Below are 23,173 nucleotides of genomic sequence, written 5' to 3'. Positions count from 1 at the left end.
TCCTCCCGCTTTCTAGACAGGGCGTGCTAGACCCAGGAGATCGCTACCTTGCAGAGACCAGTGCCAGACCTATATGTACCGTGTATAACACGGTTCATGCTCAGCCATATGTCGGTCGCGGTAGACGGGGGTGTCCCATTGAGCTGTCCACTTAATTGAAACAGGTATGTGCTGTCGTACACGGCTTGATAGCCGCGGTAATTGGTCACTTCCACACGCTCATGGCTGATGTAAATCGTCATGTGATCGCTGATGACTTTTTCTTTGGATTCAACCGTCAGGTGACCATTAGTGGTGTAATCCTGGTGACCAGTGAAATCGTTGGTAAATATTAAAAAATTTTTATTGTAGCCATGTACCTCTGCGCCTTTAGTAGTTGTTCCCGCGTCGCCTCCTACAAGGAAAAAGAGAACAAAGGAGAAATTGAGGCACGCAAAATCCTGATGCACCGTGGACCCATGTTCCCCTTAAATGTCCAATGCACATTGCTTTTATTCATGAGCAACGTATTGGTAACTTCAGTCTTAGATGTATTTCAATAGTTTGTTTTCCTAAAACAAGAGTGAAGCATAAAGCTCTTATAGTGCATTAAAAAAGATGTTTTACTCCTATGCCATGTCAATGTCAAGTCTCTTCTCTTACCCCATCCATTGACAGTGGGCGAGTCGGCAATATCAAACGAGAATCCTGTCACTTTAGCCGCAAACCACAGGTCAATCCTGGCGGTTCGTTTGGAGCCCCAACATTTATCAAATGTTATGCGAATCTTTCCTGTGAATTTCAAGTAAATTAAGAGTTTAATGTAAAAAGCATTTTACAAGTAATTTGAACACGTAAGTTAAGTTAATTATTCAAGTAAGTTCATTCAGTTTAAGCTCTTAACTCCAGACTTTGGCACATCCTGAAGACTTTAAATGATAACAGTTTTTCTTCTGAAACATCCAACGCATCGAACCACGTCAAACTTAAAGTTGAAATCACCGTGTTCTACAATATGTATATTCTTGGTAATGCTGATTTTGTTATTTTCTACCTTGGTTTGTACAAACTCCTGGCTCCACCTTCAAACTTTCCAGCAAAACGACACTGGCGTCTCGGGTCCCGTAAATTTTGTTCGTGTTCAGATCCACTTGCCACACAGGACTAATCGGATCTCTGGGCTGACTGCAGGTAAAGCACCGACAGCCCGAGGCTGCAAAGGAACAAAAAGAATATATGTTTGTTATCTTCTTGTAGATTTGCGTTGGATTTTTAAAACCGTTTCTCTAAGGATTAAGGGTCCAAGAGGAATCAGCAGCAGAAAACGAACTTTCCTTCTTTTTCCCTGAATTAAATGATGCAAGAATTTCAGCAGGCTTCTGCAGAGCAACAAGATAAACCGCTCGTGATAAACGCAAAGATCAAAACTGGTCATAAACGACTTTTGAATCATCCACAAAAGGGAGGTTGGGGTGGGGAGAAAAAGGAACAACTACGAAAAAAACGGAAACTAGGTAGACCCAGCCAATCAATGATAAAAGTGAATTAGCGCAATACCTGTCATGGCGCTCAAGCTGGTCAAGGTAATATAAAGCGTCATCGAAAGATGAAGTATAATCATCTCGGTAGACTGAGGAAGACTGTCGATTAAACCACGAGCTCTCACGACTGATGTCTGCTGAAGGGTTTGGAATATGCCTCAAACGTTATGTGACGCTCGCTTTTATATGCACCAGCTCTACATTGTTGCAAATCGTGCCACGAATAGTTTTTCTCTGGGGAGATTTTCATTTCCTTTTTAATTTATCTTAATTGAAAAATAAATTTTACGTTGCTTAGTGTCTGTTCAGTAATAGATCGAGGATGACGTCCAAATATGAGTAGAACAAAAGAGTGACACACGAAGCGCAGCCAAATGTGTCACGACGGATTTCTGCTGAGTTTTCTGGAATATGCTTCAAATGTTGCGTGACACCAGCTCTTCATTGTTACGAATAACACCAAGAATCATTGTCGACATTTGAAACGTTTTTCTCTTGGCTGTTTTTTCTTTTTGATTGTCGTTGTTTTGTTACCTTCTCCTTTCCATATCGTGATACACACGAGAGAAGATTTCGCATAAAAAACATAGTTTGATGTAGAAAAATCGGTAAACTTCAGACATGACATAGATGGAAACCAAAACAAATTCTATGAATAGTTTAATCATATTTGTATTTTGATTGGTTCTTTCTTATGTTCTATTAGCAACTTTTTCCTTGTCTATTTTAAAAAGCAAAATAGATTCTATTTTGCCTGGGGCTTGTACAGTAATGGATCACAGAAGACATCTGGCATCTTCTGTATCACTTTTTTATTTTTACCACATTTTGATGTTAACCGTGATCTATCACTGTGGAGACCCATGGCAACAAGGGATCTATTTCGAACCAAATCAAATTCACCGTTAGTAAAATTTTCCTTTTTCATCAAATAAAACAATTAGATTACATGTTGTTAAGGGGCCTGTACGGTAATAGATCACGGAAAATGTCTGGTGTCTTGTGTGCCACTTTTTTCTCGCCTCATTTTGGTATCTTCCATGATCTATTACAGTGCAATATGATAAAATAATATGATAAAAAAGAAAATATTGTTACTAATGATAAATCGGAATAGATTCCATGTTTCCATGGGTCTGTACAGTTATAGATCACGGACAAAAAAGTTGCTTATTCCAGAACGCTCAGCAGCTATCAGTGACACACTCCACTGAGCACTGAGTGTGACTTTTTTGTTCTTACGACACTATGAAGCCACCTGTGATCTCTTACTGAACAGATGCATGACAACAAGGATTCTGTTTGTTAGATATTCACTAAGCGAGAATAGACTTAACATAGTTTCATCAAGTCAGAGCAAAAAGCTTAACTTATCTGTGATGAGTTATACCTTTTCATGAGTCAACCTCGAGCTCGAGTCAAGTTCGACTCACAAGTCACGTTCGAGTCAACTTTTATTTTCCTCTCTCTGTAAAGTAACATCATAAGGTATGGGTATGCGCCTTCGAATTATTTGCGCGGTTACAGAATCATTTTCTACTTTAAGTTTCTTATTCTTACAGTTGAGATCGGCCAGAACAGAAACGAGATTGGTAATATAAAAATCACAACTAACCTATTGACGGAATATTATTCACATCTAAAGGGGTATCTTAAGAGAAATTGCCTTCGCAGACCGTTACATAACAACATCATGATTACAAAAGTTGAAGAAGAAGGGGCGTTCACAAGTACCGCCCCCAAGTTGCTACGTGCTAGTCATAGTAACTATCTAATTGCGAAACATGAAGGGTATCACATGTTTACACCTTTAAGAACGAGAGGTGTCGAACGTGACCTTTTACCAGAGAGATTCACTCTTCCTGGATTAACAAATTAACTTAATTAATAACAAAGCTTTCCCAAGCCACTATCACGAGTTCTAATTACCGTAGAAACTGAACAACTGTTTCCATGTCAACTTCACGATCATAACGAGGAAAACGTGACCAAACTCTATCTTTAAGATAAGACCTCCAAAAGGAATAAGGAGTAATCAACCTGCCTTTTTTTATAATTTTTTTTTTGCAGGAATGGTTTAAAGTAATATAATATTTCGATTCCTTTCCCCGACACCAATATAAGGAAACCCTTACGATATTTCAGATTAAATATAGTTGTATGTATTCACCGTCAGGTGACCGTTAGTGGTGTAGTCCTCGTGACCAGTGAAATCGTTGGTAAATATTAAAAAAATGTTTATTGTAGTCATGTATTTCTGCGCCTTTAGTGGTTGTTCCCGCGTCGCCACCAATGAGGAAAAAGAGGAAGGCAGAAAGAAAGGGAAAAAAAAGGACAAAGGAGAAATTGAAGCACGCGAAATCCAGATGCACCATGCACTCATGTTCCCGATGAATGTCCAAAGCACATTCATGTGCCACGCCGCTGCTAGCCGCTTCATGCTAAGAAAACCGGAGTTAAGCACCGGCCCCATGGGCCACTGGGCCCGTATAAAGGCTTTACTTACTTACTAGTGGCATTTCAATACGTTAAACTAGGTCTCTTCTCTTACCCGATCCATCGACAGCCACAGGTCAATCCTAGCAGTTCCTTTGGAGCCCCAACATTTATCAAATCTTATGCGAAGCTTTCCTGTGAATTTCAGGTAAACTACGAGTTCAATGTAAATTAGGTATTCAAGTAAGTTCATTTTAATTTAAGCTCTTAGACTCTAGACTCTGGCACATCTTGAAGATTTTAAATGAGTTTTCCCAATAAAGCACCCAATGCACTGGACCACGTCAGACTTAAAGTTGAAATCACCGTGTTCTACAAAATGTATTTTCTTGGTGATGCTGATTTTGTTATATCCTACCTTGGTTTGTACAAACTCCTGGCACCACCTTCAAACGTTCCAGCAAAACGATACTGGCGTCTCGGGTCCCGTAAACTCTGTTCGTGTTCAGATCCACTTGCCACGCAGGACTGATCGGATCTCTGGGCTGACTACAGGTGAAACAGCGACAGCTCGAGGCTGTAAAGTTAAAAAAAAAGGATGTGTTTTGTTGTCTTCTTATAGGTTTGCGTTGGATTCTTAAAACCATTTCTCTAAGGATGAAGGGTCTAAGAGGAATCAGTAGCGGAAAACGGACTTTCCTTCCTTTTCTCTGAATTAAATGACACAAATTGAAACTAGTCCTCGATATGATGGTCAAGAATTTCATCAGGCTTCTGTAGAACAACAAGATAAACTGCTCGTGACAAACAAAAAAGTCAAAGCGGGTTATAACGAGTTTTGAATTATCTACAAAGAAAGTGGGGAAGGGATAGAACAACTACGAAAAAACGTAGAGGTGCTCAAGCTGGTCAAGGTAATATAAAGCGTTATCGAAAGATGAAGTATAATCATCTCGATAGACTGAGGAAAACTGCTGATTAAACCACAAGCTCTCACAACTGATGTCTGCTGAATGATTTGGAATATGCCTCAAACGTTATGTGATGGTCCTCGCTTTAATATGCACCGGCTCTATATTGTTGCAAATCGTGCCACGAATAGTTTTTCTCCAGAGAGATATTTATTTCCTTTTTCCCATATCTTAATTAAAAAACGGATTTCACGTTGCCTAATGTCTGTACAGTAATAGATTATGTAAAACCCTTATACAGGCCCGATTGGCCCATGGGGCCGGTGCTTAACTCCGGTTTTCTTAGCATGAAGCGGCTAGGAGTATTGCTACTCCCACCTGGATGGGATGCTAGTCCATCGCAGGGTTACCCCCAGCACATTTTGCTGGTACCCATTTGTACACCTGGGTGAAGAGAAGCACTGTGAGAGTAAAGGGTCTTGCCTAAGAACACAACACAATGACCCCGGCCAGGGCTCGAAACCGGACCACCCGATCCGAGCGCGCTAACCATGAGGCCACCGTGCCTCCTCGTGGATGACGTCTAAATATGAGTAGAACAAAAAAGTGACGAAGCGCAGCCGAATTTGTCACGACGGATTTCTGCTGAGTTTTCTGGAATATGCTTCAAATGTTGTGTGACACCAGCTCTTCATTGTTACGAATAACACCAAGAATCATTGTCGACATTTGAAACATTTTTCTCTTTGCTATTTTTTCGTTTTGATTGTCGTTGTTTTGTCACTTTCTCTTTTCCATATCGTAATACATACGAGAGAATGTTTCAAATAAAAACATGGTTTGATGTAAAAAAAAAAAAACTTCAGACATGACATATATGGGAACCAAAACAAATTCTATAAATAGTTTAAGCATATTTGCATTTTGATCGGTTCTTTCTTATGTTCTATTAACAATATTTTCCTTGTCTATCATATAGAGCAAAATAGATTCCATGTTGCCTGGGGCTTGTGTAGAAATGGATCACAGGAGACATCAGGCATCTCATGAATCACTTTTTTTTTACCACATTTTGATGTCAACTGTGATCTACCTCTGTAAAGACCCATAGCAACATGGAATCTATTTCGAACCAAATCAAATTCACCACACTGATATTGGTCGATAGTTTGTGGTATCATTGCGTTTTCCAGAATTTTTATACAATGGGGTAACCCTAGCAGACTTCCACTCATCAGGAAAAATACTGGTTAACAGGGATTGATTAAATATATAAGTGAGAGATTCTGCAATTAAATCAGGGCACTCCCTTAACAGTTTAGCTGAAATATTATCTAGTCCAGTAGCTTTAGACCTACAAAGTTTTGAGAGCAGAGAAAAAGTATTTGCCGATGTTTGTAAGTGCCCCTAAGGCACGGGTTTATCCCTTGTTTTGATTTAGTAATCGTTTAATTAATAATCTGTAAAAGTCACACTAGGTGCCTCGTCACGCGTTCCGTAAGTGGTATCGCATTTCCAAACAGAACGGATCTATTGTGCAATTCAATAATTCGATCGATTTCGCAAGCACTCGTGGTTTAATAGAAAGAAATTGTCTGTCGTTTTTATCGAAGGAAGGAAAGGTCTTTTTTGTGTCAACTCTCGCCAGATCCGGCAACAATGTAAGTTTAATTTACCTCGAGTGTTTCTATAGCTAATTTCTTGTCCCTAATTTTGTGAATCAATTATTTTAGCTTCACGGTCAAATACGACATTTAATAAAGGAGGCGTTCCATGAAAGAAATTGGGGCGATATTTGTTGTGTCGATCAGTGAGATTCGTACGGTCCAGCTAGCGGCGATCAAGCGTCGCTATAATGTTGTTTCCTCAAAGGCGAACTCCTTGTCAGTTGCGCAAAGAAATTCTTCATAGGTGGTCTCAGCATTCTCAACATTTCGGTTGTTAGTTAGGTCCAAATTCATTAAAGAAAGTATTTAATAATTCAGCAACGTCTGCTTGACTCTTCGATTTTTGCCCTTGATATTGTATTTCATTTATGACAGTTTTATTTGACTTACGACATGTCATTTTGTTGATCGTTTCCCAAGTTTTGCGTCGATCTTTGGCGCAACTGTTAAAAACAATTTTATAGTAGGCCTTTTTAACAGACTTGATTTCCCGATTTACTCGATTTTTCGTTTTTCGAAACTGGTTCCAAGAAGAGGGATCTCTGGTTTTAATAGCTTTCCTCTTAAGCCGGTCTCTGAAGTTCATCCGCTTTTTTAATACGGTAGTAATCCAAGGAGACTTGGAGGGGCGCGTGCGTTTAGCCTTCGATGGGGCATGTCTGTCGCAAACACTTATAAATAAATCTTTCCATGTTTTCCACATATCATTGGGGTCGTGAAATTCTTTTATACCGTCCCACGGTTATGTCAAAATGTCATTTCGAAAATTAGTGGAGTTAAAGTGTTTAAATTTCCTATAATTTATTAAATTAATTCCTTTTGAAGGAGCGGGAATTGAAATTTTACGGCATACATAGATTAAGCTGTGGTCGCTTATGCCAAAGTGAGACATCCCAGAACAGATAATATTGTCTCGATGACTCATGAAAATAAGATCAATTAAGGTGCTTGATGAAGGTGTGTTTACGCTCATCAATTAATTGTTTCAAACCAGACATTTTGGTAATACTTAAGAGGGCCCTTGCATGAATATTATCACTTGATAGTAATTACAATTCATGTCACCTATAAGATAATGTTCAACATGTTTAGAATCTATTCTTCCTAACAAAGTATCAAGATGGGCAAAAAGATCAGGAGATGAGTTTGGCGGTCTTTACCACGATATGACTATAAAAGCTTTTGAGTTCGCTTACGAATTTCAATGGATAAGATTTACAGGGGCTGATTATACAAATCCTCGCGGACAACATAATTTATGTCCGAACGAATATAACAGCAAACACCCCCTCCAAATCTACCATTAAAAGTCCTGTCACAACGGATCACATCATAGCCCTTAACTTTAATGTCTTGGTCAGAAATACTCCCATCTAGTCTTGCTCATTGATAGCCAGTAAATCAATACAATCATAATTTAACAGAATACGAAGTTCATCTAAGTGTTTTAGTAGACTTGTAATATTTAAGCTGGCTATTTTAAACCCGCGGCCCTTAGGAATTCAGAAAAGAATCTGAATTGCACCGGGAACTAGGTGAGTTTGAAGTAAAATCAAAAGTCACCCCCACAGATAATGAATGAGAGTTAAATCAATGGACGATATGATTAACTAAATTACTTGCTAAAATGGCGATACCCTTCTTGTTAAGATGAAGCTTCTGATTGTTTACGCACGATTCATCAATGTTAGGGTGTTTAATAAAACCCCATCCATTTTGGTTACAAAAGGATTTGATGACTTTGTTACAGTCGGTTACCTTTTAACCGAGACACTCCTCATCATAGCGCTTTGTCAATGCCGAGATCGTGACTTTGGTGTCAGGAGAGGAAGACGAAATTAAATGTATGTTTTTTGGGCTATCCCTAACGGCCGACGAGCATGAAAAGGAAATTACACAGGTTATGTAACAGTGCTAAAGGAATTTCATTGAACAAGTCACTCTGTTTCCGTACAGCGATTAAACTATTGAATGTTCAGCGAAGCTTTTCTGTGAATTTCAATTGATTACGAATTCAATTTTGAAGGGAAAGCTTTTATCAATGTAAGTACCGGTAATCGATTAATCTAATCACTGAGTTATTTGTTATAATTTAGCCACAAAAAATTCAATTTATATTCTAAAATGAAAAGTCACACCACACCGAGTCCAAATCTTTTTGCTTAGGAAGAGGATAACCTAAACATAGGTTGTCAAATAGAGTGATATGCTCAAATAAAAGTTTCATCTTGATCAATTGAGTTATTGACTACATATTCGGAGAAAGGAAAATCCGTGTTCAGAGTTGACGATGAAGGCTGACTGACCGTCTCGTTGATGAATTTTCTGGCAGAGAAAGGTAAGATTGCATAAAAAGTTGGGAGTAGAAGCATTTTAAAATGAGAAAAAGTGCAGTGAAAAAATATAAACCTTTGCGAAGTAAACCTGGAGCTTGAAATGAACTCGCACATGCGAGTGGCAGCACGTGAACAAAAAAAACTGTAAGATGTAATGTGCAACTTTATTTTACTACGCAGCATTGTTACAATCTACTGGTTGACTCAAGCTTAGAGAAGAGTTTCATTTCCTCTCGCTTTCTAGGCAAGGCGTGCTAGACCCAGGAGATCGCTACCTTGCAGAGACCAGTGCCAGACCTATATGTACCGCTTATGACACGGTTCATGCTCAGCCATACGTCGGTCGCGGTAGACGGGGGTCTCCCAATGAGCTGTCCACTTAGTTGGAACAGGTATCTGCTGTCGTACACGGCTTGATAGCCGCGGTAATTGGTCACTTCCACACGCTCATGACTGATGTAAATCGTCATGTGATCGCTGATGACTTTTCTTTTTACTTCAACCGTCATGTGAGCATCAGTATTGTAGTCTTCGTGACCAGTGAAATCGTTAGAATATATTAAAAAAGTTTTATGGAGGCCATGTACCTCTGCGCATTTATTAGTTGTTCCCGCGTCGCCACCTATAAGGAAAAAGAGGAAAGCAGAAATTGAAGCACGCGAAATCCTGATGCACCGTGAACCCGTGTTCCCATTCAACGTCCAAAGAACATTCATGTGCAACGTATTGGTAACTTCAGTCTCAGATGTATTTCAATAGTTTTTTTCCTAAAACAAGAGTGAAGCATAAAGCTCTTATAGTTCTTAAAAAAAGATGTTTTACTCCTATGCAGTGCCATGTCAATGTCAAGTCTCTTCTCTTACCCCATCCATTGACAGTGGGCGATTGGGCAATATCAAACGAGAATCCTGTCACTTTACGCGCAAACCACAGGTCAATTCTGGCAGTTCGTTTGGAGCCCCAACATTTATCAAATCGTATGCGAATCTTTCCTGTGAATTTCAAGTAAATTACGAGTTCAATGTGAAAAAGGCATTTTACAAATAATTTGAATACATGTAAGTTAATTTAGTTATTCAAGTAAGTTCATTTCCATTTAAACTCTTAACTCTAAGCTCTGGCACATCCTAAGACTTTAAATGATAACAGTTTTTCTAATGAAACATACAACGCATCGGACCACGTCAAACTTAAAGTTGATGTCACCGTGTTCTACAATATGTGTATTTTTAGTAATGCTGATTTTGTTATTTCCTACCTTGGTTTGTACAAACTCCTGGCACCACCTTCAAACGTTCCAACAAAACGATACTGGCGTCTCGGGTGCTGTAAACTCTGTTCGTGTTCAGATCCACTTGCCACGCAGGATTGATCGGATCTCTTGGCTGACTACAGGTGAAGCACCGAGAGCTCGAGGCTGTAAAGGAAAAAAAAATGTTATGTGACGCTCGCTGTTATATACACCGGCTCTACATTGTTGCAAATCGTGCCACGAATAGTTTTTCTTCAGAGGGATTTTTATATCCTTTTTCCCATATCATGATTGAAAAATAGATTTTACGTTGCCTAGTGTCTGTACAGTAATAGATTATGGATGACGTCCAAATATGAGTAGAACAAAAGAGTGGCACACGAAGCGCAGCCGACTGTGTCACGACGGATTTCTGCTGAGTTTTCTGGAATATGCCTTAAATGTTGTGTGACACCAGCTCTTCATTGTTACGAATAACACCAAGAATCATTGTCGACATTTGAAACATTTTTCTCTTGACTTTGAAGACAGAAGATTTTACATGGCTAGCGTATGACAGAAGTCGCATAGGCCTGTCCACACTTTTTTAACACATTTTCCCGCGCGTCGGTAATCTTTACCACGTCTCCTCCCTTACTTTTACAGTGATTTTGGCACCCCAAAGGCCAATACGCTGGGGAAAAATTCACAGATTTGTGAGCAATTTTGGCGAAAAGTGCACCTCCGATGTTGATAATAGTCCAGTTGGACCCTTTCTGACCGAGACGTATGCAATTAAAATTTTTGGTTAACTTCTTAAAATGCATCCAAGCAGAAAACTCCAAAGGACTACAAAAGACGTTTCCATCCGACAACGTATCATAGATATCAGTATTATCGAGCTTATGAAATCAGAGAATTTTCTCAGATGAGTCACAGACATTTTTTGGTTGGCCGAAAAAGGAACGAATATTGGGTCGAGTTTGTGCTTATTTATCAGTATACCTGATACATATCCTGAGGCAAACAGTACAACGATACAAAGCGGAAGAATCGCGTTAATCTTCATCTCGGTCCTGTCAAGTGTCGCTTGCAGTGAAGAGGCAAATTCCTCTAGTAGAGGATTTCACTCTCGACAACACAACTGGTATGAGATAGGAAACGGAGTTCACAATATCATATACACTCAAATCAACAAGTTAAAACAAGAACAAAGAGGAGGAGTATTTTATTCAGTTTGTCTGGTAAACAAGGAAGCTTTGTCTGAAATTTTACAAAACTTGAACTTTCTACAACTCGCGCCAAGACCTAACAGCGGGTTAGATATTTTTAATGTGAGGCTGAATAAAACGAGAAAAGGCATCAATTAGAATACTTACAGCCGTTTTCTGTAGTCCTTGATTCTCGTCCTTTTTACAACCTCGACATACCGCATTTCCTATGTTCTTCGAGAAATAACGTGCGTTGAGGAATCCAATTTGCGGAGCTCCATTTGACGCCAGTTCTTATATGATATTCAACTACAGTGGACCAGGGAAAGAACTTCGGAGGACTCATGCTACACTTAAAGGTCATATGAACAGCGACATATCAAAATATTCTCTCGACTTATTAAGATGACGCATCCATAACAAACTTCGTCTGGATTTCATAACAGATTCTAATGAAGTTGATTAACATAAACAATATATTTTCCGCCAGGGCGGCCGATAAATGATAACCCGAGACCGAACACCAAGGATCCAAAACCGAGGAGATTAATCTTAAAAAAGAAAAATCTAGAATTGTTTCCACTAGAATAGAAGAAAACATGCTCAAACGCTTTGCTTTTTGTTATTAGGGAACGTCTGTCTCAAACTGTAAGACAAAGACCCGTGTCTACTTTTCTCGAAAATAAAAGAAACAAGATTTATGGAATCTTCGATTTGGAGAAATTACCACAATAAAGTACAAGACGAAGACCATCGTAAATCGCTTTGGTCGAAGATGCAACATTTAAGTGTATGGTTGATGAAGAGAGCTTTCAAAGGGATAAGAGAATTTTGAATGTATACTCTGCTCTCAATACATTAGCATATTCATGCCACGCTTTACGTTATAATATGAAAAAGAAATGTTTTGTTGTTAACTGCCTTGCTTTCTGTTTGGACTGTTTCTTGGGTCCTGTTGGAGTGAATTAGCTCGAGCACCGCGCGCAAACGGGAGGCACCTGGAGTCTGTTCAGGAACTTTATTTCATTCTCTGAGTCTCTGTCTCTCTTCAGCCATAAGAAGCCGCTCTTAAATATCCTATCGGTAGGCATGATTGAGCTCACGGGAGAGGGAATATATCTTTAGAACGCCGACCCAAACAATGTCGCAAGACATTCGAAATGAACAACAAGGTACTTGAAAAACAACCGATCTTCGAGAACAAAACCCTAAACAAACTTGCCGATGAGGACTCTAAGCAAGGACTAGGAAAAACCCAAACACGTCTAGTGATGACGATTATCGCACGATAATTAAGCCCTATTACAACGGTAAAGGACACATTACGCAAAAGGTAAAAATAAACGTGCGGTCTTGCAGCACATGATAAACCAGAGCTAATGAGACTCGCACAAGGATTTCCAGATAATCTAACTGGCCTAAACAACTCCCAAATACTTAGTCAGAACATTCCTAATTTTAATGTCTACGTTATGTTAATATTAACTGTCAAAAAGTTTGATATTTTGAGTCATGTCATTAAATTTCCACATAATTGCCAGCCAAGGGTCTTTGTATGCATTTTAGGAGCAGTCTTGGTCAGTTTCCAAATTGCCACATAATTAGTCTTAACGTCGGCGACGTGACAAAAATATGGTATAAACGTGGGTTTAATGCAATGTTTTCCACATATCAAGTAACAGAAGATTTCGAGAAAAAGACAAGAGCCTATTTTCTGTTCTGGAGGCGATTTCTGAAATTCAGTTTTCCTTATTTATAGCGTGTCATGTCATGTCATTTCAGTGTTTTGACGTGTCTTTGAAAACGCCATCATATAAATATCGCACAGTTTAACTTACCAAGATAATTATGCCGTAACACACGCTGTCATCTGTCCAGTAGACATATTTTTTGTATTTCGTTGTCTTTTCAGAAAACAGGGAAAGTATCAGATGAAACGAGGCGTCGAGTTCACACATCATGTGTTGTGTTACGAAAATTATTATCTTGGCAAACGCGTACACGTTATATTTCCAAATTAACTGAATTCGTGAGTCGTTTGATGATACACCTTATTGATCTGGCCCCGGTTGTTCAAAAAATGGGTAACTTCTTATCCACTGGATAAATCGCTATCCAGCGGATAAATTGTACCCCTGGTGTCATATCGGCTGTTCAGAGTGTGGATAGTGCTATGCACTCGTTATCCATGATTTGTTAGGTAGTAAGAATTTTAAACGCCGGATAAAAAAAAACATCAACAACAAAATGGCCGCTCGACAGTTACATCTTCTTCGGTGTAACTTGCCTGACAATCAACGTCGTAGAAAGAGAAGAATTTTTCGCCACCAGCTCGATCCCTTAGAGTCTTACACTGACTCTGAATTGAGATTCAGGTATCGTTTTGGACGAGAAGCATTACAATACACCGTATCACATCGAAAAAAAAAAGCTGCGAAAATTCCCTATTGTCATTTCAAGGATGTCGGATTTGTAGTATAAAACGGAATGCGCTAAATGCCTAAAGAAAATTGACTGACTGTTGAGCGATGACCATTGGTGACCTATTTGTCTAAATTTGTGGTGACAGCGCCCTACAGAACAATAAAACAAGCTTCAACGTTCATGCAAATGCTTTAATGTAAACTTAGTATACCCTTCCAGCATACAATTTATTTTTATTTTATTGAATAGCGACCCATCAACAAATTTGTCGTTCAGTATGCGTTGCATGTTAGTTTTCCTACGTTAGCAGTCTAAAACGAGATTTTTTGCGCATCAGGTCACAGGACAAGTAGAATGTCGCTGCACAGGTTCTGTTATTCAAGTAACCGTTTGCTCTGAATGGCATAAAGGAAGTATGCCCAGTCCACATGAGGCTTCAGGGTTCCCGGGACTTTCCCGTCGGTTCATTTAGAGCCCAGGCCTTGAAGACTGGAACTGAGTAATCACTCTAAAAGACGTCGTTTGCGGTCCACATCAGGCCGATCCACATTTACTTCCTTGTTGGTGCTCTCTCTCTCTCACAGGGGCCAGAACAAACTCGTTTTCCCGCGCACTGGTAATCTTTACCAGGCCTTCTCCCATTCTTTTGCAATGCATTTGGGCATGGTGCCAAGTCATGTATACGTTGCACGAGAAAAAATATTTTTAGTCGGGATTGTGGGATTGAAGAACCCTATTGGAGACCCTCTTAATATAGTTTCATCAAGTCAAAGCAAAAACTTTAACTTATCTGTGATGAGTTATATCATTTCACCGGTCAAGTTCGAGCCTGAGTCAAGTTCGAGTCAACTTTACATTTTTACCCTCTTTGTAAAATTATATCGTAAGGCAATACACTGTACATTATGGTAGCCGCCATATGTAACATGGCGGTTGAGTGCAATAAATCAGTGTTTTACTCCGTGACTCGACGGTTTGTCGTTAAATAATGACTCCTGCCTCAGGTGTGTGTAATCAAAAAGGAGACGGAATCTTTGAAGGAAACTCAAAGGTACCTTGGAATGTTTACTCCTATGAATGCAGCTGTGAATCAGTGCAGAGTTAGCCCTGACAAACTTTCAAATGATTGTAATCTTGTAATAGAGCTTTTGTATTAGGAAAACATAAATGTCCACCATTTGGCAAGCTGTTAGGGAAGACTCAATAGTTTTATTTAATGAGGTGTATAAACCGAAAAGCTTGTTGTTTTGAATCTTGTAGTTGTTTCCTAGTACCTTGCCTACTGTAGAGAACTCAAGTTCGGACTGATCACCTTCTTGTTACAAATAAAGGCTTTGTTCATACTAGCTACAGTATTCTTCCTTTTCGATGAGTTTTTTCTGCAAAGTGGGTCCAGATAACCAATCTAAAGCGATTGTGTTAAATTTCTGCTGACATCTGTGCCTCGGTGATAAAAATAACAATTATTTGACAATGGCAAATGACTGAGTCTTTTGACTAATTGCTAATCCAATTATGGCCCAGCGGCTTATGTTGGACAGCCCTGTTAATTTAAAAGCTTTATGACCCAAAAGAGGGCGGAGAGGCTAGATTGTAAGCGACGCCTAAAGTGACATCAAATACCTATAAAAAGTGTCACGCAAATTGCATGGATGATTTGTTGTCCGTACCAAGCTTCGCTCTCTTCGAAATGTTCGCACGTTAAATGTATCGTCCCAAGAAAATGGAATGATTGGGATATTGAATAAAGCCGTGGAAATATCAATGACTTTTTTATAGATTAAATAGAGAATAATACATGGGTGCGCGTAGATATGGAATTTCTCTTGGAGTGTTTGACTCGATATCTCACGAGTGAGTGCTACTGACAAGAAAAGTCGTCTTAATTGGTGCGAAAGGCGAATGATGTGTTACCAGCTGATTGGCTATGTAAAACACACTTAAAGCATCATCGTAATTTTACGTATGTGCAGTCACGGCTTTATTCGGGGTTATAAATTCATGTAAAGCACCGCAGTTTATATGGTAAATGGGATTTATTCATGTGATTAACGGTTGAAATCTGCTCGTCCACCAGCCGTTCTATGGAAGGTAACATAACGCTTCTTGGATAATCGTTTCGTGACTTCCTCAGAACAGCTGCAAGATTTGCCATTTTACTTGATATTTATAGCTTTTACTGTCATTTCCTTACTGGATAAAAAAGTTATCGAATACTTTATGAATCACATTTAGAGAAGTGGCTAACTTCTTTTTCTTGTGTCACTGGACCAGGATGTAACCCATGGCTTTGATGTGCTTGTCACCATTATCCGCGTTGTGAGTAGCCTGGTTACCACACGTATTGGAGTTATCGCGATATCCTCCTGTTCCAAACCCAATCCTCGAGTCACAGGACCCACAGTTCTTCTCGTTGTTGCCAAGGATACCAATCCTCGCTTTAGAAGAACCACGGTTACCAGGAAAAACGTTAAACCCTTGCTTGTTACAGTTGGTTTGCAGTGAAGCTCGGAAACCAATTAGCGACTTCCACGTGTTTCGATCCAGTGAGGTTGAGCGGTAGTGTCCATCAGCAATCAGCGAGTACAAGGAGTTGGCTGGTCTGTTGATGACAACGAAGTTGATCTGATGGCCGATCTTCATACCCAGACAGATCTTGGAAAAGGGTGTGCTCCAGTAGGTCGGTAGTTTGGTTTCACGATGGTCAAACCCAGTTTTCCCTCCAGGACGATTGAAGTCGGCCATGTTGGTCCAATAACTGGAATCGTAATGGAAGGTTTGCTAGTAATGAAAAAAGTGAGAAATCCTTTATTTTGGCGATCAAAAGTACGCCATTATTAGACTTATCTGGTACAGTCCACCTGTTACCACCGGACTGACGAGGGACCAAGGGGTCTGACCGTTTTTCGTTTAGGAGCATGTGATAGATATAATATCAAGAGAAAACAAACACCTCTTTGAAATGGTCTTGGAAAAATTGAGAGCAAAGTACCAAATCTTTCAGTCATATTGTGACCTATTTTAGGTTTAAAACCTGGAGAAGAAAAATTTCCTATAAATGCAAACTACAACGTTATATTGCATTATTGTGTCGCACCTTATGGCCGTCGATTTTCATGACCAGCGTCCACCCCCCACCTCCGCATCCTCCAATTCCATGGCTGGTCATGTGACAGTAAACAGGAATTTTACCAGTGTTAGTCTGAAGCAAGTAGGCTGTGTTTCCTCGAGATCTGTCATTAAAGCATAAAAAGAAATGTTGCCTCTTACAGATGAGCTTACGAAGACTTGAATTATTTCGGCTGAGATAAAACAGTGCCTGTGTCCCATGCTAAGGCATAGCTTCGTTCGTTTCTTATTTATAGTTGTTCAAATGCTGTTATCTAAATAATTGGATAGTTTTATCTTTGTGAACGTTCTCAGATACCCGTCGCTAAAGAATTACGCATGGTTATGAGCTTGCGTGACAAAGCGAGAGGAAGAAATGTACCAAATTGAGACAAAGAATTATGGACACGGGATGCTTAATAAACTTTTCCCTGTCTCCCTCCCAAAGAAAATCCTTTTTGCAATCTAGTTTACAGTGAAAGTATTTTCGTCGTCATTTCCTTTGTTGACCCAATTCATTAACTTTTCAACCATGAGAATCATTCCGACACCAAAACGTCTGTTATTTTTATATAAATCTTAACTTGCTGCTGTCCTTAAGGCCTTTACTCTCTATTTCACATTTGCTTGAGTTTTTCTTATTTATTTCTTCCAAATTGGAAAACGTCGTCGGAAAGTAGAATAATACTCAATTTGTATGTTTATAATTACCTTCCGTTTTTGAGGTGAATCTCTTTGCAAGATGTAAAAGGTGAAGCTTTGAGAAATAATAAAAGTAACATCAAAATTAATGTCATCCAAAACAGAAAAAAAAAGAGAGAAATACTTTTCTTTAGTAAACGCCGGCAAAGGAACCTTTAAATGAGAAGCAGATATAATCAGCATCATTAATTATTGACGTTCCTCATACCTGGAGGATTCAAGAGATTCAGTCCACGAGCTATCACTTCTATATCGCGTTCAAGTTTTCCGAACCTTTTGTCCATTACTGCCTTAAGCGTTTGAATGGCTTTAGTGCAGTTGTCCCGGCGTTCGTACGCTGCAGTAACTGTGAAAAAAAGAATGAAGATCTTTGCAAACATGAGTACCAGAAAAAACGGAGTATTGATGGGCGAATTCATCTCAGCTGGCTGTCACAGCCCTGAGCTACAATACGAACTTTGCAGAATGAGATCAACTCCTGTTTGTCAAGCTTTTAACTCGTGTCAAGACTTCCTTGCTCGTATGGGATACATATGTCATGCCGAGGAAACTTAAAACCTTTCTTAATGGTTTTAATGAATTAAAAGGCCTCTCCGTGGGTCTTATGCGAGCTGTTTCTCGTCAAGAGTTTATTCATGTGCAACCCTTGAAATCTCCTACTTGACCAATTCTTTCAGCAAAGTCCGCTTTGATCTGATAGTAGCCTTAGGGGAATCATCTACCTGATAAAATCAAGAGAAAACGAGAGGGTCAACGCCCTGATCATGAGCAGATTTTTAAATACTTTTATGTGTGCTTTTTCCCATCTCAGTCTTTGATACCACGTATGTCAAATAAAAACAAAAACCAAACCAAACAAAACAAAACAAAACTCCCTAAAAAACAAAAACGGGAAATATATAGCATTTCACGAGGTTCAGCAATCCGCTGAAATCTCTTAATCAAATAATGCTATGAGCAAAGTTCACTCTGTTCTGATGATAGCCTAGGGAAGGGGGAAAGGGGAAAAATGTAAAATAGACCTAACATTAAAAAACATATTTTTTCTTACGAAAGGGAGATTTCGTCACTACCTTTTAGTGGTTTGAAATAATTCCAAGTGAGCTGTTCAGTTCCCTTTTCCGCGATACTACTCACACTAGAAAAACAGGAAGTATACTGCATTTCACGAGATTCAGCAATGTATAAAAGTCATGTGTGCTCAAAGGGCTGATTTATACGGTACAACTTTGTCACATGCGACAAGCTTGCGACCGGCCTACGTGATGTGCGCAATATTTTCACCGACGACGTGCCAAAGTCGCGAACAATTCCCCTCCCTCTTAAAGTATTCATTGTCTCGGATATTGAACAGGACTTTTTTCTTCACTTCACAGCGAAACTAAGTTCTCTGTGTCATCTTCCTAAAGTGTTAACTGCACTTTTGTTGCATTCAACGACTAACCAACGACGGCAACTTTGTCCCCCATTTTGATGCAAGAAACACAAAATGTTAACTAATACAGAAACCTTCTCAAATCAACTCGACTCTAATTAACTCAATGGAAATTTGTCACAAAATGCGTCATTATGGATTTCGGCTGCGATTGTCGCAGCGTTTTAAAACATGATTTTTAAACCTACGAAATTTTTTGAGATACATGCGACAGTCGTAAGCGAGTTGCAAGTTTGATTTACACGAAAAAAATTCGTTGTAGGCCTATCGCAAGCGACAAGTCGTACCGTATAAGCCGGCGTTAAGACATTTCTTCGAGCAAAGTCTGGTTAGATCTCATGGCAGCCTGCGGGAATGATCCAATAAAATCAAGAAAGAAGGCGGGAACAAACAGAACAGATAGTTCGTTAGTTGATGTGTATTCACAAAACGTAGTGATTTATGGTAAAATAGTTTCTTTTTTTTTAGCGACACCTTAGCAAGGATTATGCAGTTTTTTCAAAATAGTGTGCATTCGGTAGTGATAGAGCTTTTTGTTCGAAAAACGTAAATGTCCATCATTCGGCAACCTGTCGGGGAAGACACCTCTTTGATGAGCTTTTTGATTCACTCACACAATAAGTCTTAAGTATTTTTTTATAACTGCCGAACATAAACTTCATCAGATCAGCCAGTGAAAAAAAACACCGAATATGCGTTACAATGCCCAACTTTATTTGACTATGCAGCATTGTTACAGTCTACTGGTTGACTTAGCCTCAGGGAAGAGTTTCATCTCCTCTTTACTATGCAGCATTATTACAATCTACCGGTTGACTCAGGTTCAGAGAAGAGTTTCATCTCCTCTTTACTATGCAGCACTGTTACAATCTACTGGTTTACTCAAGCTCAGAGAAGAGTTTCCTCTCATCTCGCGCGCTGATTAGGGCGTGCTAAACCCAGGAGATTGCTACTTTGCAGAGACCAGTACCAGACCTATGTGGACCACTTATGACACGGTTCATGCTAAGCCATATGTCAGTCGCGGTAGACGGGGGCGTCCCAATGAGCTGTCCACTTAGTTGAAACAGGTATGTGCTGTCGTACACGGCTTGATAGCCGCGGTAATTGGTCACTTCCACACGCTCATGGCTGATGTAAATCGTCATGTGATCGCTGATGACTTTTTCTTTGGATTCAACCGTCAGGTGACCATTAGTGGTGTAATCCTGGTGACCAGTGAAATCGTTTGTAAATATTAAAAAATTTTTATTGAGGCCATGTACCTCTGCGCCTTTAGTAGTTGTTCCCGCGTCGCCTCCTACAAGGAAAAAGAGAACAAAGGAGAAATTGAGGCACGCGAAATCCTGATGCACCGTGAACCCATGTCTCCATTGAATTTCCAAAGCACAATGCTTTTATTCATGTGCAACGTGTTGGTAACTTCAGTCTCAGATGTATTTCAATAGTTTGTTTTCCTTAAACAAGAGTGAAGCATAAAGCTTTTATAGAGCATTAAAAAAGATGTTTTACTCCTATGCAGTGCCATGTCAATGTCAAGTCTCTTCACTTACCCCATCCATTGACAGTGGGCGAGTCGGCAATATCAAACGAGAATCCTGTCACTTGAGCCGCAAACCACAGGTCAATCCTGGCGGTTCGTTTGGAGCCCCAACATTTATCAAATGTTATGCGAATCTTTCCTGTGAATTTCAAGTAAGTTAAGAATATAATGTAAAAAGCATTTTACTAGTAATTTGAACCGTGACACACGTAAGTTAAGTTATTCAGTTAAGTTCATTTCAATTTAAACTCTTAACTCTAAACTCGGGCACATCCTGAAGACTTTAAATAATAAAAGTTTTTCTAATGAAACATCTAACGCATCAGATCACGTCAAACTTAGCAGTTCGTTTGGAGCCACTTCTTGGGTCAAAACTTATTCGAAGCTTACCTGTAAATTACAAGTTATTACAAATTTAGTTTTTAAAAAAATATCTTAATCAATGATGTCAGTTAGGCTCTTATTTAAAAAATTCTGGATTGCAACAGTTTTTCAAAAGAAACTTCCAACGCGTCGGACAGCGTCAAAGTAATTGACAGTAAATATCACGGTGTTCAGACTATGTTTTTCTTGGTACTATACTGATTTTGTTATTTCCTACCTTGGTTTGTACAAACTCCTGGCTTCACGTTTAAATGGTCCTCCCAAGCGATGTTGGCATCATTACCGTAAACTGCGTTCGTCTTTAGATCCACTTGGAGTACAGGGCTACGCGGATCTCTGGGCTGACTACAGCTTAAACAACTCGAAGCTATAAAGGAAAAACGGGAATGCGTTCTTCATCTCCTCTGAGGTTGCGATAGTTTTTTTTTTTTTTTTTTGAATGGATAAAGGGTACGGAAGGAAATCTGTAGCAGTAACTAAACTTCCCTCCTTTTTCTCTCGATCAAACAAAATGGCAATACAATGGAATTTATAAATTAAGGACGAGATTTGCTTTTATGAACTAGCTTTCGATATGATGGTGAAGAATTTCAGTGGACCTCTGTAGAGTGAGCAAGAATAATTGCTGAAAATATTGAACGAGTTAACGAGTTTTGAATTCTGAAGGAGCAACTTGTGTTGTTCGATCTCGCATGAAATAGAAAGACAGAGTCATCAAGACTTAAGAAAATTTAAGAGAAGAGACAAACTAAGAAAATAATTACTAAAAAATTGTCAATAATAAAACAAAAGCAGACCAAAGTGGATTAGTGGCCAGAGTGAATTAGTGTGATACCTGTGAAGGCGCTCAAGCTGGTCAAGACAATATAAAGAGTTATCGCAAGATGAAGTGTGATCATCTCGGTAGACTGAGGAAGACTGCTTATTAAACCACGAGCTCTCAAGACTGATGTCTGCTGAATGGTTGGGAATACGCCTCAAAAGTTACGTGGCGCTCGCTTTTATATGCATCAACTTTTCCATCACGCCCACGAGTCATTGTATAAACTTTCAAGTTGAAACGTCTTTCCTGTTGTCTCATGTTTAATTCCTCGTTCGCATATCATGATACACAGGAACTAACATGTATGTCACGCGATTCACCAATCCATTGAAATGTTATACTCAAACATTTCTGACAGCAAAGTACACTTTGACCCGAAAGCAGTCTCGCTGAAATATAAATATACAGCAAATCAAAATCAAGAGAAAACGAGAAGGCAAATAAAATAGATGGCTACCAATCTAAAAGGATAAAATTTGTTTTGATCAAGAGGAGATTCGTTGCTTCATTTTTATGGTTTAAAATATATTTCCATGTTAGGACGACACGACTAATGCCAAAACATGTTTTGTGAACTAAACAATAATGTCTTAAGCGAATTGCTTCATTTCGTGTGAGCTTTTTCCTGTCTCGTTGATAGCACGTTAGTCAAAAAGATTATTTTCAGTCAAAAAAAATTCCATGCTGAATTCTAGCTGTCTGAAATATTTTCACGCGAGCTGGTTCCCGTCCCACCCATAACAAGTAGGTACGAGATTCAGCAATCCCGTTTGAAATCTCATACTCAAACAATTATACAAGCACAGTCAGTAATTGATTGCAGCCTGAGGGAGATCATCTGCCGATAAAATCGCGAGAAAACGAGGGGCAAATGAAATAGATACCTAAAAACTTATGAAGGTATTTTTCTGATCAAAACGATGATTGAATTACCTTCTAATGGTTTGAAAATAATACGTGCGAACTGTTTCCCGTTTCATTGATACTATCTATGTTTTGAAAACAGGGAGTGTATTGTATTTCACGAGGTCTTGTTTTTTTCCTGCTCTAATACATTTCTAGCACGTAGCAACTTGGGGACGGTACTTGTGAACGCCCCTTCTTCTCCAACTTTTGTAATCATGATGTTGTTATGTAATGGTCTTCAAAGGCAATTTTCTCTTAAGATACCCCTTCAGATGTGAATAATATTCTGTCAATAGGTTAAGTATGATTTTTATATTACCAATTTTGTTCCTGTTCTGATCGATCTCAACTGTAAGAATAAGAAATTTAAGGTAGAAAATGATTTTGTAACTGCGCAAATAACTCGAAGGCGCATACCTAGTAAGCAGGAACTGTCACACGTAGTCTAACATGATCCGCTGGCTGAGATGGAACGATGACGATACAAGAAGATTGACAGCTTAGTAGTGTCATCTGCAGTGTCACCTTTATAAACG

General features: G+C 39.2%; 4 protein-coding genes across 4 annotated transcripts; all 4 read right to left on the bottom strand.

Moving 5' to 3' along the window:
- Positions 1–26: 26 nt before the first annotated feature.
- On the bottom strand, positions 27–1,600 carry LOC131795713 (uncharacterized). Its single transcript, XM_059113325.2, has 4 exons — positions 1,537–1,600; positions 1,034–1,192; positions 643–771; positions 27–394 (listed from the first exon to the last, which is right to left on the bottom strand). Exons 1-4 carry the CDS (start codon positions 1,598–1,600, stop codon positions 27–29), a joined length of 720 nt encoding a protein of 239 aa, XP_058969308.2.
- Positions 1,601–9,015: 7,415 nt separating this feature from the next.
- On the bottom strand, positions 9,016–11,409 carry LOC136280513 (uncharacterized). The gene is made up of 4 exons (XM_066165823.1): positions 11,107–11,409; positions 10,129–10,287; positions 9,734–9,862; positions 9,016–9,492 (listed from the first exon to the last, which is right to left on the bottom strand). Exons 1-4 carry the CDS (start codon positions 11,168–11,170, stop codon positions 9,125–9,127), a joined length of 720 nt encoding a protein of 239 aa, XP_066021920.1. The 5' UTR covers positions 11,171–11,409; the 3' UTR covers positions 9,016–9,124.
- A 4,344-nt stretch (positions 11,410–15,753) lies between these two features.
- On the bottom strand, positions 15,754–18,719 carry LOC131795663 (uncharacterized skeletal organic matrix protein 5-like). Its single transcript, XM_059113256.2, has 5 exons — positions 18,620–18,719; positions 17,755–18,268; positions 17,556–17,601; positions 16,834–16,969; positions 15,754–16,517 (listed from the first exon to the last, which is right to left on the bottom strand). Exons 2-5 carry the CDS (start codon positions 17,963–17,965, stop codon positions 15,999–16,001), a joined length of 912 nt encoding a protein of 303 aa, XP_058969239.2. The 5' UTR covers positions 17,966–18,268; positions 18,620–18,719; the 3' UTR covers positions 15,754–15,998.
- Positions 18,720–19,674: 955 nt separating this feature from the next.
- LOC131795682 (uncharacterized) lies at positions 19,675–21,933 on the bottom strand. Its single transcript, XM_059113280.2, has 4 exons — positions 21,744–21,933; positions 21,126–21,275; positions 20,535–20,663; positions 19,675–20,281 (listed from the first exon to the last, which is right to left on the bottom strand). Exons 1-4 carry the CDS (start codon positions 21,805–21,807, stop codon positions 19,914–19,916), a joined length of 711 nt encoding a protein of 236 aa, XP_058969263.1. The 5' UTR covers positions 21,808–21,933; the 3' UTR covers positions 19,675–19,913.
- Positions 21,934–23,173: the final 1,240 nt, after the last annotated feature.

Source organism: Pocillopora verrucosa, chromosome 4 (assembly GCF_036669915.1).
Source record: "Pocillopora verrucosa isolate sample1 chromosome 4, ASM3666991v2, whole genome shotgun sequence".
Taxonomy (NCBI): Eukaryota; Metazoa; Cnidaria; class Anthozoa; order Scleractinia; family Pocilloporidae; genus Pocillopora; species Pocillopora verrucosa.
The sequence above is the reverse complement of the archived record's forward strand: the minus strand, read 5'-3'. Positions and strand labels throughout refer to the sequence as shown.

Excerpts from the sequence above, each read along its gene's own strand:
- LOC131795713 (XM_059113325.2), bottom strand. The coding sequence starts at position 1,600 with ATGATTATACTTCATCTTTCGATGACGCTTTATATTACCTTGACCAGC. Across the intron at positions 1,193-1,536 it reads CAGCTTGAGCGCCATGACAG|CCTCGGGCTGTCGGTGCTTT; the intron begins GTATTGCGCTAA and ends GTTCCTTTGCAG. Across the intron at positions 395-642 it reads GCCCACTGTCAATGGATGGG|GAGGCGACGCGGGAACAACT; the intron begins GTAAGAGAAGAG and ends TTTTCCTTGTAG.
- LOC136280513 (XM_066165823.1), bottom strand. The coding sequence starts at position 11,170 with ATGAAGATTAACGCGATTCTTCCGCTTTGTATCGTTGTACTGTTTGCC. Across the intron at positions 10,288-11,106 it reads TGCCTCAGGATATGTATCAG|CCTCGAGCTCTCGGTGCTTC; the intron begins GTATACTGATAA and ends TTTCCTTTACAG. Across the intron at positions 9,863-10,128 it reads AGGAGTTTGTACAAACCAAG|GAAAGATTCGCATACGATTT; the intron begins GTAGGAAATAAC and ends TGAAATTCACAG.
- LOC131795663 (XM_059113256.2), bottom strand. The coding sequence starts at position 17,965 with ATGAATTCGCCCATCAATACTCCGTTTTTTCTGGTACTCATGTTTGCA. Across the intron at positions 17,602-17,754 it reads GAATCTCTTGAATCCTCCAG|CTTCACCTTTTACATCTTGC; the intron begins GTATGAGGAACG and ends TATTTCTCAAAG. Across the intron at positions 16,970-17,555 it reads ATTCACCTCAAAAACGGAAG|ATCTCGAGGAAACACAGCCT; the intron begins GTAATTATAAAC and ends CTTTAATGACAG.
- LOC131795682 (XM_059113280.2), bottom strand. The coding sequence starts at position 21,807 with ATGATCACACTTCATCTTGCGATAACTCTTTATATTGTCTTGACCAGC. Across the intron at positions 20,664-21,125 it reads AGGAGTTTGTACAAACCAAG|GAAAGATTCGCATAACATTT; the intron begins GTAGGAAATAAC and ends TGAAATTCACAG. Across the intron at positions 20,282-20,534 it reads GCCCACTGTCAATGGATGGG|GAGGCGACGCGGGAACAACT; the intron begins GTAAGTGAAGAG and ends TTTTCCTTGTAG.